At 43.2% G+C, this 16,586-nt stretch overlaps 1 protein-coding gene across 2 annotated transcripts in view; it reads left to right on the forward strand.

Moving 5' to 3' along the window:
* Positions 1-16,586, forward strand: part of spg11 (SPG11 vesicle trafficking associated, spatacsin) — a 208,412-nt gene that overhangs the window by 43,425 nt on the left and 148,401 nt on the right. For both annotated transcript variants that reach the window (XM_063066206.1, XM_063066207.1), the window contains 2 exons: positions 2,495-2,650; positions 15,591-15,778. In XM_063066206.1, coding sequence (XP_062922276.1) covers positions 2,495-2,650; positions 15,591-15,778 — 344 coding nt within the window. The remainder of the gene's footprint in view (positions 1-2,494; positions 2,651-15,590; positions 15,779-16,586) is intronic.

A 16,586-nucleotide genomic window follows, 5' to 3' on the forward strand; every position in this document is an offset into this window, starting at 1 on the left:
CAGGGTTATACACTTGGTTCTATTTTAGGTTCCTCTCTTCCTTTTGATTCGAAACGCCTTAAGCAGGTCTCTAACCCGATAGTTAAATATGCTTTGCGCATTTGGTTTCAATTCAGAAAATTTTTTGATCTTAATCAATTCGGGTTAGCGATTCCTATTTTAGGTAACATATTTTTTCCTCCCTCTTTTACGGATCGCGCTTTTCAAACTTGGAAGACTAAGGGTATTTTACGGTTTTTGGATTTATTTTTAGATGGTTCCCTTATGTCTTTTGAACAATTATCTAATAAATATAACTTATCAAGAATACATTTTTTTAGATATTTACAAGTTAGAAATTTCCTAAGTACTATACTTTCTTCCTTTCCAATGCTTCCTCCTATATATATTTTAGATTCGATAATTAACCTTAATCCATGTCAGAAAGGTGCATCGGCTATGATTTATAATATTATTATGAAACTTAGGAAAGCTCCATTTGATAAGATTAGGGTAGATTGGGAACAGGAATTGGGGCTTACCATTTCTGTGGATGATTGGGGGCAGATTTTACAATTAGTTAATACTTCCTCTATTTGTGCTAAACATTCCCTAATTCAATTTAAAGTGGTTCATAGAGCACATATGTCCAAAGATAAGTTAGCGCGTTTTTACTCGCATATTAATCCTTTCTGTGATAGATGTTCGGGGCAGATAGCCTCTTTAACTCATATGTTTTGGTCTTGCCCTACTTTGGAAACTTTTTGGAGAGATATTTTCAATATTATTTCTAAGGTATTAAATATAGATATCTCTCCTCACCCTATTACTGCTATCTTTGGACTACCTAAAATTTCTAGTAATCTTTCCCCTTCAGCCCGTAGAATGATTGCATTTCTTACTTTAATGGCGAAAAGATGTATTTTACAACATTGGAAAGAGCTTAATGCTCCAACTACCTTTTTTTGGTTTTCTCAGACGATTTTATGTTTGAATCTGGAGAAAATTAGAAGTAACCTTTATGATTCTTCATTTAAATTTGAACAGATTTGGGGACCTTTTATTCGATATTTTCATTTAATGTAATATTTACCCTTCTTGTTTTTTTTTCACTGTTTTAATGGAGGTCGGGATTGAGGACGTGATTTTAAGTTTAACTCTGTTTGGTTTCAAGTTAGCCCATTGCTTTGCTTTGCTTTTAGGTAGTTGCACGGTGGGTTTTTTTTTGGGGGGTTTTTTTTTCTTTTTTCTTTTTTTTTCCATTGATATATATAAAATCTAGTATACTATTATGTTATCTTGGTTTCTTATGCTTAAATTACATTGTTTGTAGTATTTTCTTTTTGGTATTGTTATCTTTTGGAATTTTATTGTACTTTAACATTGTATTAATGTTTATATGGCTTACCTTTTTTGTATACTTACTCAATAAAAAGATTTAAAAAGAAAGAAAAGAAAGAACAAAGTAAATTTTATTATCAAAGTACTTGTATGCCACCTTATACAACCCTGAGGTTCATTTTCTAATAGGCATACTCAATAAATCTATAGAATAATGACCTTAACAGAATCAATGAAAGACTGCCCAGCTAGGGCGTTCAACCAGAGTGCAGAAGGCAACAAGCTGTGCAAATAATTAATAAATAAATAAACAAACAAATGAACAAACAAACAAGCAAGCAAGCAATAAATATCAAGAACATGAGATGAATAGTCCTTGAAAGTGAGTCCATTGGTTTTGGGAACATTTCAGTGATGGGGCAAGTGAGGTTGAGTGAAGTTATCCCGTCTGGCCAAAGAGCCTGATGGTTGAGGGGTAGTAACTGTCCCTGAACCTGATGGTGTGGGTCCTAAGGCCCACAGGCTAAGGCTCCTGTACCACCTTCCTGATGGCAGCAGTGAGAAGGGAGCATGTCCTGAATGGTGGTGGTCCTTGAAGATGGATGCTGCTTTCCTGCGACGACGTTTTGTGTAGATGTGCTGAATGGTGGGGAGGGTTTTACCCGTGATGGACTATTCCATACCCACTACTTTTTGTAGGATCTGTAGAACTAGGAAAAACAATGCAGAATAAAGTGTAACAGCTGCAGAGAAAGTGTGGTGCAAGAAAACAATAAGATGCAAGGTCATAATGAGGTAGATTGTGAGGTCAAGGATCCATCTTATCATATTAGAGGAACATTCAATAGTTCTACAACAGTGAGCGTAAAAGCTGACCTTGAGTCTGGTGGTATGTGTCATAGAGTCACTGAAGAGTACAGCACAGAAACAGACCATTTGGTCCATCTAGTCCATGCTAAACCATTTAATCGACCTAGCCCCATTGACCTGCATGCTTTCATTTTATTTTACTTTCCCAGTTCTGATGAACTGTCATAGACCTGAAACAGAGATCCTGCCCGTTTTCACAAAATGAAACATAGAGCCTGACCTTATCAGAGAATACTACCTGGCCTACAGAATATTTCCTCCTATATCTGTTATTATTTCAACATCTTGTCTTGTCTTACTGCAGATGTTGAAGAAATTAAGCCGGCTTTAGACTTGCTGTGTTCGGCTATCAAGGAACACGATTCTGAAACTCAGAGCAGGCAATTCTCCGAGCAACTTCTGAGCCTGACATTGACCTTCCTCAACAAACAAATTCAGGAGCTCCTAATGCAGCCAGGAGGTGAGATGACTTGATTAGTCTATGGATTATAACGAACAGATTACAGAGTGTTGTTACTTGTACCTTTTCACTCTAATTGCAACAAATTTCACATTGTATTAGTCAGTTTTAACAAATCTGATTCTGACTCTTTTGAAATGGTGACATAAATGTGATATATGGCAGGATGGAGTCATTACAGAGGTTGCTTGCCTTCCCACACCTCATATTGCTGCGTGTGTCATACTGTGCTATTGTTCAGCATTGAAACTCCTCTGAGCCGCAGCCCACTGAGCTCGTGAACAGTTTGAGATCTATCATTACTGTGATCTCAACGTGGATGTTGTTAGGGCTTTACTGCATGTGAAATTGCAAATTGAATCTTTGTTATAACACAGTGTGTCAAACACTAACCGTCCAGGTAATTCATTAACAAACTTTTATTCTCACATGTCTTGGAAACAGCTTCTTCCCCCTGCTGTCAGATTCCTGAACACTAAAGCACATAGAGCCATAGAAGACTACAGTGCATAAAGCATCACAGCACAGAAACAGGCCCGTCCAATCCACGAATTCACTATTCCTCTTTTCACACCATTTACCTATTTATTATTAAATTGTACCTTATAGTAATGAGACATAAAACCTCTTCAAAGCTTAAACTTGTTCTGAAATTTCATAATTTTACACAGTAAAAGACTGCAATGTACTTCAGATCTGTATTGCCAATCAGTATTTTACTGCAATTACAGTGGGTAACTTATTCAGAAACATTTTTCTGGAAAATATTGCTTTATTCAGAATCTACAATGTTTGGAGAAAGGAAGTGTTCATTGTGAATGGCATGATGTTTGAATTCAGAATATACCAATGGAAATTGTATTCCTTTGTTTTAATATAAGTTATTCATTTCAATGATTTACTGAATTGAGCATGCAATACAAGCTACGGTTCTAATGCTTAGCTCATTCGCCATAGATGTTGGAAAGACCCCCATTAAAACCACTGAAATGTTGTCAGTGTGTTCGTTCATTCATTATGTGCCATGTAGTATGATGAGGATGATCGCGCTCTTTCCATGACCATGATTGTTCTCAGCAATTTTTCTACAGAAGTGGTTTGCCATTGCCTTCTTCTGGGCAGTGTCTTTACAAGACAGGTGGCCCCAGCCATTATCAATACTCTTCAGAGATTGTCTGCCTGGAATCAGTGGTCACATAACCAAGACTTGTGATTTATTCATACGACCATCCACCACCTGCTCCCATGGCTTCACGTGATCCTGACCAGGGGGGCTAAGTAGGTGCTACACCTTGCCCGAGGGTGATCTGCAGGGTAGTGGGGGGAAGGAGTGCCTTGCAGTTGCTTTGTTGGAGCTGTATTGTCAGTAATGTTGAGATTTATTGAAATTGTTTCTATGCTGCTTTATAAATTACTGAAGGGCTTTTGGGAGTTTTTTTATTATAGAAATTAGTTATTACTTACTGAACCTATAAATTGTAGGATCATTAAAATTCAGAGAGAGTGAAGCATTTCTGACAAATTGTACCTTGCCCTCTTCAGTTCCATTTTCCCTTTTTTCCTCATCTGTTTCGTATTATACCCGAATACCAAATCCGTTTTTAAATATATATATAGTTTTTGCTTCCATATTCATGTCAGACTGCAACGTGTATTTTTATTTTTCACCGGTCTGATAGATGATCCCTCAACGTGCCTTTAGCAGATTAATCTAGCACGCTCCTCTGAAGGTGCTGATTCCTCCCCTACTCGCCCACCACTGAGCACATTTACAAAGAGAGCTGCCACAAGGAAGTAGCATCCTTCATCAAGAACCCCCGCCATTCAGGCCATGCTCCCTCCTCGCTGCTGCCATTGGGAAGGAGGTACGGAAGCCTTTGGTCCCACACCACTAGGCTTAGGATCAGTTAACACCCTTCAACTATCAGGCTCCTGAACCAATGTAGATAACTTCACTCACCTCAACTCTGAAATGATTGAACAAACCTATGGCCTCACTTCCAAGGATTCTACCCTTCATGTTCTCAGTATTATTTATATACTTTTTTATTTTATTTGTACAGTTTGTCTTTTTTTACACATTGGTTATTTGACAGTCTGTTAGTGTTCTAATTTTACGTTGATTCTAATGTATTTATCTATTTACAGTGATTGCCTGCAAAAATTAATCTTGACCTATTATATGGTGACAGACTGTATAATAAAATTACTTTGAACTTTTCTGTCAGTATCATTTTATCCAAAATATAATGTGTCCCATCCTGCTCCAATTTAGCCTGTCTGTATTTGAATTAACTTCAACCCAGTCCTCTTGGTGCCTGACATTAAACACAATCTTTCTTCAGCCTAAAGCCCACCACAGCATTATCTCTGCATCCTGTCCATCTCTCTCCTTTACTCGATCAATAGTAAAAATGTCTTCTGATTCGGAACTCCATTTCCCAGAATTCCTACCATGTATAGTGTAGTGGTTAGCACAATGCTTTACAGTCCCAGTGACCCAGGTTCAATTCCCACTGCTGCCTGTAAGGAGTTTGTACGTTCTCCCCGTGACTGGGTGGGTTTCTTCCCACAGTCCAAAGCCATATCAGTTGGTAGGTTAATTGGTCATTGTAAATTGTCCTGATAGGCTAGGGTTAAATTGAGGGATTGCTGGACGGCATGGCTCAAAGTGCCAGAAGGCCATAAAATATGGGAGCAGAATTTAGGCCTTTTGACCTATCGAGTCTGCTCTGCCCATTGAGTTGGCTGATCCAGTTTTCCCCTCAGCCCCGGTCTCCTGCCTTCACTCCATATCCCTTCGTGCCCTGACTAATCAAGAATCTATCAACCTGTGCCTTAAATATACATGCAACATACATCAAAGTTGCTGGTGAACGCAGCAGGCCAAGCAGCATCTATAGGAAGAGGCGCAGTCGACGTTTCAGGCCGAGACCCTTCGTCAGGACTAACTGAAGGAAGAGTGAGTAAGGGATTTGAAAGCTGGAGGGGGAGGGGGAGATGCAAAATGATAGGAGAAGACAGGAGGGGGAGGGATAGAGCCGAGAGCTGGACAGGTGATAGGCAAAAGGGGATACGAGAGGAACATGGGACAGGAGGCCTAGGGAGAAAGACGGGGGGGGTGACCCAGAGGATGGGCAAGAGGTATATTCAGAGGGACAGAGGGAGAAAAAGGAGAGTGAGAGAAAGAATGTGTGCATAAAAATGAGTAACAGCTAGGGTACAAGGGGGAGGTGGGGCCTAGCGGAAGTTAGAGAAGTCAATGTTCATGCCATCAGGTTGGAGGCTACCCAGACGGAATATAAGGTGTTGTTCCTCCAACCTGAGTGTGGCTTCATCTTTACAGTAGAGGAGGCCGTGGATAGACATGTCAGAATGGGAATGGGATGTGGAATTAAAATGTGTGGCCTCTGGGAGATCCTGCTTTCTCTGGCGGACAGAGCGTAGATGTTCAGCAAAGCGGTCTCCCAGTCTGCGTCGGGTCTCACCAATATATAAAAGGCCACATCGGGAGCACCGGACGCAGTATATCACCCCAGTCGACTCACAGGTGAAGTGATGCCTCACCTGGAAGGACTGTTTGGGGCCCTGAATGGTGGTAAGGGAGGAAGTACCCCTCGTACCCCAGCTGTTACTCATTTTTATGCACACATTCTTTCTCTCACTCTCCTTTTTCTCCCTCTGTCCCTCTGAATATACCTCTTGCCCATCCTCTGGGTCACCCCCCCCCCCCGTCTTTCTCCCTAGGCCTCCTGTCCCATGATCCTCTCGTATCCCCTTTTGCCTATCACCTGTCCAGCTCTCGGCTCTATCCCTCCCCCTCCTGTCTTCTCCTATCATTTTGCATCTCCCCCTCCCCCTCCAGCTTTCAAATCCCTTACTCACTCTTCCTTCAGTTAGTCCTGACGAAGGGTCTCGGCCTGAAACGTCGACTGCGCCTCTTCCTATAGATGCTGCTTGGCCTGCTGCGTTCACCAGCAACTTTGATGTATGTTGCTTGAATTTCCAGCATCTGCAGAATTCCTGTTGTTTGTGTTTAAATTCACTACTGCGAAGCCTCTTCCGGTGATGCCTACACCGAAGAAGTTTAGATCCTCTCTTCGACGGGAGTTCAGTGAAACCATCTCACTGCTCCCCATCTGTAATTTCTTCCGCTCTTCAACTTTTCGATCACATTTTGACTCAGACTCGCTATCACAGCCATGTATCCTTTCTTGGAACGTGCCTCCGTCGCCAACTTACTCCAGTTGGCTTTAGGATTCGTTTCCAAGCCTCTCAATTTGGACCTTCTGAGGATCCCAGGTAAACGCATCTCCTCCATTTCACGTACATCTGCTCTCACTCCGTCCTCCCACCACCCCACTAGGAATAGGGTTCCCCTGGTCCTCACCTACCACCCCACCAGCCTCCGGGTCCAACATATTATTCTCCGTAACTTCCGCCACCTCCAACGGGATCCCACCACTAAGCACATCTTTCCCTCCCCCCCTCTCTCTGCATTCCGCAGGGATCGCTCCCTACACAACTCCCTTGTCCATTCGTCCCCCCCATCCCTCCCCACTGATCTCCCTCCTGGCACTTATCCGTGTAAGCGGAACAAGTGCTACACATGCCCTTACACTTCCTCCCTTACCACCATTCAGGGCCCCAAACAGTCCTTCCAGGTGAGGCATCACTTCACCTGTGAGTTGACTGGGGTGATATACTGCGTCCGGTGCTCCCGATGTGGCCTTTTATATATTGGTGAGACCCGACGCAGACTGGGAGACCGCTTTGCTGAACATCTACGCTCTGTCCGCCAGAGAAAGCAGGATCTCCCAGTGGCCACACATTTTAATTCCACATCCCATTCCCATTCTGACATGTCTATCCACGGCCTCCTCTACTGTAAAGATGAAGCCACACTCAGGTTGGAGGAACAACACCTTATATTCTGTCTGGGTAGCCTCCAACCTGATGGCATGAACATCGACTTCTCTAACTTCCACTAATGCCCCACCTCCCCCTTGTACCCCATCCGTTATTTATTTTTATACACACATTCTTTCTCTCACTCTCCTTTTTCTCCCTCTGTCCCTCTGAATATACCTCTTGCCCATCCTCTGGGTCACCCCCCCCCGTCTTTCTCCCTAGGCCTCCTGTCCCATGATCCTCTCGTATCCCCTTTTGCCTATCACCTGTCCAGCTCTCGGCTCTATCCCTCCCCCTCCTGTCTTCTCCTATCATTTTGCATCTCCCCCTCCCCCTCCAGCTTTCAAATCCCTTACTCACTCTTCCTTCAGTTAGTCCTGACGAAGGGTCTCGGCCTGAAACGTCGACTGCGCCTCTTCCTGTAGATGCTGCTTGGCCTGCTGCGTTCACCAGCAACTTTGATGTATGTTGCTTGAATTTCCAGCATCTTCAGAATTCCTGTTGTTTGCCTTAAATATACATAAAGACTTGGCTTCCACAGCTGCCTGTGGCAAAGAATTCAACAGATTCACCATTCTCTGATTAAAGAAATTCCTCCTCATCTCTGTTCCAAAAGGATGCCCTGCTATTCTGAGGCTGTATTCGCTGGTCTAAGACTCTCCCACAGTAGGAAGCATCCTCTCCACATCCACTCAATCGAGGCTTTTCACCATTTAATAAGTTTCAACGAGGTCACTCCTCATTCTTCTGAATTCTAATAGTTACAGGCCCAGAGCCATCAGATGCTGTTCATATGACAAGCTATTCAAATCTGGAATCATTTTCATGAACCTCCTTTGAACCCTCTCCAGTTTCAGCACATTCTTTCTAAGATAAGGGGCCCAAAACTGAACATAATACTCCAAGTGAGGCAGCACCAGTGCTTTTAGAAAGTTTCCCATTACATCCTTGCTTTTGTATTCTAGTCCTCTTGAAATGAATCCTAGCATTGCATTTGCCTTCCTCAACAATGACTCAACTTGCAAATTAACCTTTAGGGGATCCTGCCCAAGTCCCTTTGTATCTCAGTTTTTCATATTTTCTCTCCATTTAGAAAACAGTCAACCCTTTCATTTCTTCTACCAAAGTGCATGACCATACACTTCCTGACACTGTATTCCATCTCACTTCTTTGCCCATTCTCCCAATCTGTCTGTCCTTCTGTAGCCTCTCTACTTCCTCAAAGCTACCTGCCCCTTCACCTATCTTCATATCGTCTGCAAACTTTGCAACAAAGCCATCAATTCCATCATCTAAACTATTAACATAACGGAAAAAGAATCAGTCCCAACACAGACCCTTGTGGAACACCCCTAGTCACTGGCAGCCAGTCAGAAGAGGCTCCCTTCATTCCCATTCTTTGCCTCCTGCCAATCAGTCACTGCTTTATCCATGCTAGAATCTTTCCTGTAATACCTTGGGCTCATAGCTTGTTAATCAGCCTCATGTGTGGCACCTTGTCAAAGGCCTTCTGAAAATCCAAGTACACAACATCAATCAATTCTCCTTTGTCTGCCCTGCTTGTTACTTCTTCAAATAAATGCAACAGATTTGACAGGCAGGATTTCCCCTTAAGGAAACCATTCTGACTTTGGCTTATTTTATCATGTGCCCCCAAGTACCCTAAGACAGCATCCTTAATTATCAACTCCAACATCTTCCCAACCACTGAGGTCAGACTAAATGGCCTATAATTTCTTTTCTTCTGCCTCTCTCCCTTCTTGAAGAGTGGAGTGACATTTGCAATTTTCCGGTCTTCCAGAACCATTCCAGAATGTAGTGATTCTTGAATGATCATTACTAATGCCTCCACAATCTCTTCAGCTACCTCTTTCAGAACCCTGGGGTGTACACCATCTGGTCCAGGTGACTTATCTACCTTCAGACCTTTCAGTTTCCCAAGAGCCTTCTCCCTGGTAACTTCACCCACTTCATGATCCTTAACACCTGAAACTTCCACCATACTGCTGGTGTCTTCCACAGTGAAGACTGATGCAGAGCACTTATTCAGTTGGTCCAGGCCCGAAATGTCGACTGTACCTCTTCCTATAGATGCTGCCTGGCCTGCTGCGTTCACCAGCATTTTTTGTGTGTGTTGCTTCAGTTTTTCTGCTCTTTCGTTGTCCCCATCACTACCTCTTCAGCAATGTTTTCCAGTGGTCCGATATCCACTCTTGCCTCTCTGTTACATTTTTAAGTAACTGAAGAAACTTTTGGTTTCCTCTTTAATATTACCAAGCTTGCCTTTGTATTCCATCTTTAGCTTAATGACTTTTTTAGTTACATAGAACATAGAAACTTACAGCTCATTACAGGCCCTTCGGCCTACAGTGCTGTGCCAACCATGTAACCTACTCTAGAGACTGCCTAGAATATAACCCTGTACTTTTCTAATCTCCATGTACCTATCCAAGAGTCTCTTAAAAGACCCTATCGTTTCCGCCTCCACCACCGTCGCGGCAGCCCATTCCACGCACTCACCACTCTCTGTGTAAAAAAAAACCAAACAAACAAACAAACAAAAAACAACTTACCCCTGACATCTCTGTACTTACTTCCAAGCACCTTAAGACTGTGCCCCCTCGTGTTACCCTTTTCAGCTCTGGGAAAAAGCCTCTGGCTATCCACACGTTCAACGCCTTGCATTATCTTGTACACCTCTATCAGGTCACCTCTCATCCTCCGTCACTCCAAGGAGAAAAGGCCAGGTACACTGAACCTATTCTCATAAGGTACGCCCTCCAATCCAGATAACATCCTTGTAAATCTCCCCTGTGCTCTCTATAATATCCACGTCCTTCCTCTAGTGAGGTGACCAGAACTGAACACAGTACTCCAAGGGGGGTCTGACCAAGATCTTTGATAACTGTAACATTACATCATGGCTCTTGAACTCAATCCCACAGTTGATGAATGCCAACACACCATATGCCTTTTTAACAACACTATTAACCTGCGCAGCAGCTTTGAGTGTCCTATCGACCCGGACCCCAAGATCTCGCAGATCCTCCATGCTGCCAAGAATTTTACCATTTATATTATATTCTGTCTTCAAATTGGACCTACCAAAACGAACCACATGACACACTTATCTGGGTTGAAGTCCATCTGCGACTTCTCAGCCCAGTTCTGCATCCTATCGATGTCCCACTGTAACCTCTGACAGCCCTCCACACTATCCACAACACCCCCAACCTTTGTGTCATCAGCAAACTTACTAACCCACACTTCTACTTCTTGATGCAGGTCATTTATAAAAATCACAAAGAGGAAGGGTCCTAGAACAGATCCCTGCAGAATACCACTGGTCACTGACCTCCATACAGAACACAAACCATCTACAACCACCCTTTGCCTTCTGTGGGCAAGTCAGTGCTGGACCCACAAAGCAAGGTCTCCTTGGATCCCATGCCTCCTTACTTTCATGGTGAGCCTTGCTTGGAAAACCTTATCAAATGCCTTACTGAAATCCATATACACTACATCCACTGCTCTACCTTCATCAATGTGTTGTTACATCCTCAAAGAATTCAATCAGGCTCATAAGGCACGACCTGCCCTTGACAAAACCATGCTGACTGTCCTTAATCGGATTATGTCTCTCCAAATGCTCATAAATCCTGTCTCTCAGGATCTTCTCCAACAACTTGCCCACCACTGAAGTCAGACTTACTGGCCTATAATTTCCTGGGTTATCTCTACTCCCTTTCTTGAACAAGGGAACAACATTTGCAACCCTCCGATCCTCCAGTACTTCTTCCATCCCTATTGATGACACAAAGATCATTACAAGAGGCTCAGCAATCTCCTCCCTCACTTTCCACAGTAGCTTGGGTTATATCTCATTTGGTCTCGTTGACTTGTCTAATTTAACGCTGTCCAAAAGCTCCAGCACATCCTCTTTCTTAATGTCTAAATGCTCAAGTGTTTCAGTCTACTGTAAGTCATCCCCACAGTTGCCAAAGTCTTTACCCTGAAGCAAAGTATTCATTAAGTATCTCCGATACCTCCTCTGACTCCATGCGCACGTTTCCACTATCAAACCTGATCAGTCCTATTCTCACACAGCTCATCCTGTTGCTCTTCACATACTTGTAGAATGCCTTGGGGGGGTTTTCCTTAATCCTGCTCACCAAGGCCTTCTCATGGCCCCTTCTGGCTCTCCTAATTCCATTCTTAAGCTCCTTCCGAGCAATCTTGTAATTTTCTAGAGCTGTAACAGTTGCCTTCTGTTGGTTTTTAAAAGCTTCCCAATCCTCTAACTTCCCACTGATCTTTGCTCTTGTGCCTTGCACGTTGGGTTTATCTACATCTATGTAACCCTTGGGTGCGGCCAGCGGCGTAAGTCTCAGGAGGACAATCTCTGGCCCCGCCAAACGTTTGAAATTTGAGGTGCAAAATCTCCTGTTTGTGTGGATGCTGCGTGATTTATTTCCATCACAAATCAATACCATGAAATCACAGACAGTACACCATATGCCATTAAATGATTTAGCTTTATAATTCTTAATTCGGCAAAAGGGTTAATAAAGAAAAACAAAAAGAAAAGGCAAACAGCCCATTTTAATGTAACAGTCTAATGTGCACAAGTTGGAGCTCATGGTTTCCCTTCCTCTGGTCGTCCATTGATTTCCCCAAGCTTTGTCGACTTCCGGCCCCACTCCAAGTCCACTCCTTTCTGGCATCTTCTCTCTCCATCTCTTGCTGAACAAAAGACCCAGATCACCTTGGTGTCAGGCTCGCAGCACAAAACACACTCCCCTCACTGGACGGCTCACATTCCAAAGCACCGGTTATCTCTAACCACAACCCAAACACTGCTGCTACAGAAAGACCATTACATCAGCAGTGGAACCTTTCCAGGGTGTTACATCTACTTTGTATATGTCCTTTCTATCACCCCTTCAGCCTCCTGAGTGATCTGGAGTTCATCCATTTCCAGCTCAACTCCTTAACGCAGTTTGTTAGAAGCTGAAACTGGATGCACTTCTCGCAGTTGGAGTTGTCAGGGTTACTGGAGGTCTCCCTGGCTTCCCACATCCCACAAAAGGAGCATGGCACTACCCTGCCTGCCACCTCTACCTAGCTGAGCAGATATAAAGAAGAAAAGGAAAAGAAGTTGAGCTTTTCTTTCCTTTGCTTTCTCTGAGTGAAGCCTCGAAAAGCTTAAAGCCTTAAGATCACCACCTTGACCGTGTCCACTCATAGGATGGCTGCTGTGTTTGCCCCGCCTTCCTTTAATTTGCTTTTACTAATTAATCCCAAATGCCGATTGGTTGCTGGACAAAGCTCTATTATGCTGCCGTGAACCATTCCTGCCTCTTATTCTCGGACAGTGGATCTGATTGAAGTCTCCTCCTCTCCAAACTTCTGATGTTCAGATTGGCCAGTGGTCAAAGCTTGAGAAGGGCCTGTTCTGTACTATATCTCAATAAATAAATAAATAGAATTCTACCGCCTGTTTTTTTTATCGTTGCACTTCCTCCACAAACTCGTGTTTTTGTTAAAAATCTAATTTGTCATGGTATTTCTTGTTTCAACTTTTTTTCATTACATACACTCAATATTTCTCAACTATGACTTGCTGCCCGTTACACTGCTGGTGTTGAGGGCAGTAATGAAGATCCTCCATCCTTGCTGCTGTTCAGAGCTTCTTTCATTGTACCGAAAGCTTCCTCTCAGTTTTCACTAGTGTCAGTCATGCAAGTCCCAGGTGCAGACTCGGGAATACCGTCGCACGCAGGTATAGAAGGGTTCTTCATTGCTGTTTCAGTAACAGTTTTGTTTGACCAGTCAGGGTTGTTGGCCCTGAGATGAACCCCCAAACCTGTGTGGACCACTCTTATTCTGGCCTCTACCCTTTGACCTGTTTGGCAAGGGTGTCCCTACCAAGAGTCAAAGCATAAAGTCGTGACTCCAGCCAGCACAGCTCTCTGGGTCATTGAGGCACACAAACCTCCCAACCACAACAGGGTTGTCGTCCTGTTGGAGGTCTCAACTATGACCTTACCGTTTAACTACCCTTTCCTCTATTGTCTGTCATAATTGATAAATTTCCGATTCACTGTCTTACAAAATCATCCATTTCACGTTCATTGATATTAAACAGAATCCAAATGATTTCAGCTGCTGTCACTGAGAATCATTAACCATATCACAAAAACAGAAATGCTGAAAGAACTCAGCCAGTCGAGTAGCACCATTAGAAGGAGACACTCATTGATCTTTCAGCTCAGTGATCCTTCCAAAGAAGCCATGTATCATCAGGGGTGACTGACCTGAAACATTCACTAGTTTCTCTTTCCACAGATGCTGCCCGACTGTCTGAATTCTTCCAGCAGTTCCCTTTGTATTTCAGATAAAGGTCAAAGTTCGAGTAAATTTTATTATCAGACTGCATACATGTCAGCACATACATCCCTGAGATTCATTTTCCTGTGGGCATACTCAGCAAATCTATGGAATAGTAACATTAACAGGATCAACGAAAGATCAACCCCAGAGTGCAGAAGATAACAAACTGTGCAAATATAACTACTACTACTACTACGTCAACTCAGGCCTAGGGGGCCGGCGTCGGGCGCGATGATGGACTCTCCACTTCTCCCTGTCCCTCATCAGTGTGTTCAGTTCATCTACATTAGCCACGCCGCTGTCTTCTAGGAGCGTGTTGACCATAGTCTTGGGAGGGCGCCTAGGGTTCATCCTCCCATGCTTGGGCTCCCATATGATGACTAGGCTGGCAGGTAGCTCGGGGTGGCGTGTCACCCCAAGCATCAAGTTCTGTAACAGCCTACCGATGCTCACCATTCAAATCGAGGCGAGAAGACTGCAACTAGCGGGCCACTGTCTACGCCACCCCGAGCTAAATATAACTAAGTAGCAATAAATAAGAACATGAGATAATGAGTCCTTAAAGTGAGATCATTGGCTGTGGGAGCGTCTCAATGGATGGGCAAGTGAGTGGTAGTTGTCCCCTTTTGTTCAAGAGCCCGATGGTTGAGGGGTAGTACCTGTTTTCCTGAACCTGGTGGTGTGTGTCCTGAGGCTCCTGTACTTCCTACTTGATGGCAGTAGTGAGAAAAGCCTCACAGTTTGATTTGTTTTCCACAACTGGCCATGTATTGTGAATCTTATTGATTCTTTATTTCTTGTCCCTTCTTGTTTCTTTTCCATGTACCTATTCCCGTATACCATTCCTTAAACTTTTTTAGTATTTCGTCTTAATGGCCCAATTGAGTGAATCCACATTCAGTCTTTACAAAGCTGTTCTGTCGTGAGATCAGTAGAATGTGTATGTGGGTGGGAGGGAGGAACAGGGCTTGTTTTACTGATGTTGATTTGTCACTTGGTATGTTCTGTGCTGTTCTGCCAATCATGGTGGACGTGTTATATTGGCGCTGGAATGTGTGGTGACTCTTGTGGGCTGCCCCCAGCTCATCCTTAGGTGTGTTGCTTGTAAACGCCAATGACCATTTTTCACTGTATATTTCAATGTACACGTGATAAATCAATTAATCTAAATCTGAACTGTTTTTTTGTTGATCAGTCAGTATTCATCTCACTATTTAATTGAAATAGTGTGACTGTGAATCTTAATGCACTATCGCAGTGCTGTAAAGTTTTTCCCATGGTAGGGTTGCATTGGGAATTTGATGATTTCAACCATTTAGCAATAATATAACAGCAATACTCAAGTTAGCTGGCCGGTGGTGTAATAGCATCTGCACCGGACTTCGAGTCGAGTGGTCCCGGGTTCAAATCCGGCCTGCTCCTTGCACGCGTTCCATCCGTGCTGGGTCGAGCGTCAAGCTAGCAACTCGGCCTCATAAAGAACAGATAAACACTAAATAGATGACAAAGTTACTGCCCGATGTGCCACAAGGCATGGAGAGGAACTAACTAATGTTCAAAATGTGTATTTTTCCTTGATATTCATGACGCAATACTGCCATCCTTCATTGTATTGAACAACTTTGTGCATCTTCAGAGCTGGATGAGCACAAGCAAAAATGCGTGGACTGTCTCACTGGTTATATTATCAGGCTCCGTAAGTTTATGAAGAAGTACCCTCAGACACCACCAAAGGAGACCGTCACTGATGTCTGTGAGGATGGAGAAGGTGCATTACCAGATGATAATCAGGTTTATGAAAAGTGGAAGAATCTCAGTACTAATGTAAGTACCAAGATCATGTTCTCATTTTTTTTTAAGTTTGCACAATTTGTCTAGTTGTTATTATCTCTCTCCTAATTTCTCCCTGTAACCTTTATACTTTATACTTTATTGTCGCCAAACAATTGATACTAGAGCATACAATCATCACAGCGATATTTGATTCTGTGCTTCCCACTTCCTGGATACAAATATTAAATATTAAAAATATTAAAATAGTAAAAATTAGTAAATATTAAAAATTTAAATTATAAATCATAAATAGAAAACAGAAAAATGGAAAGTAAGGTAGTGCAAAAAAACCGAGAGGCAGGTCTGGATATTTGGAGGGTATGGACCAGGTCCGGGTCAGGATCCATTCAGCAGTCTTATCACAGTTGGAAAGAAGCTGTTCCCAAATCTGGCCGTACGAGTCTTCAAGCTCCTGATCCTTCTCCCGGAGGGAAGAGGGACGAAAAGTGTGTTGGCTGGGTGGGTCGTGTCCTTGATTATCCTGGCAGCACTGCTCCGACAGCGTGCGGTGTAAAGCGAGTCCACAGACGGAAGATTAGTTTGTGTGATGTGCTGCGCCGTGTTCACAATCTTCTGCAACTTCTTTCGGTCTTGGACAGGACAACTTCCATACCAGGTTGTGATGCACCCTAGAAGAATGCTTTCTACGGTGCATCTATAAAAATTAGTGAGGGTTTTAGGGGACAGGCCAAATTTCTTCAGCTTTCTCAGGAAGTAAAGAAACATACAGGTCTATACCTTTGTGTTCCTTCTCTCACCTGTCCTTAACTTACCCCAACAACATAAAAACACAGGAGAT

This window comes from Mobula hypostoma, chromosome 13 (assembly GCF_963921235.1).
Source record: "Mobula hypostoma chromosome 13, sMobHyp1.1, whole genome shotgun sequence".
Classification (NCBI taxonomy): domain Eukaryota; kingdom Metazoa; phylum Chordata; class Chondrichthyes; order Myliobatiformes; family Myliobatidae; genus Mobula; species Mobula hypostoma.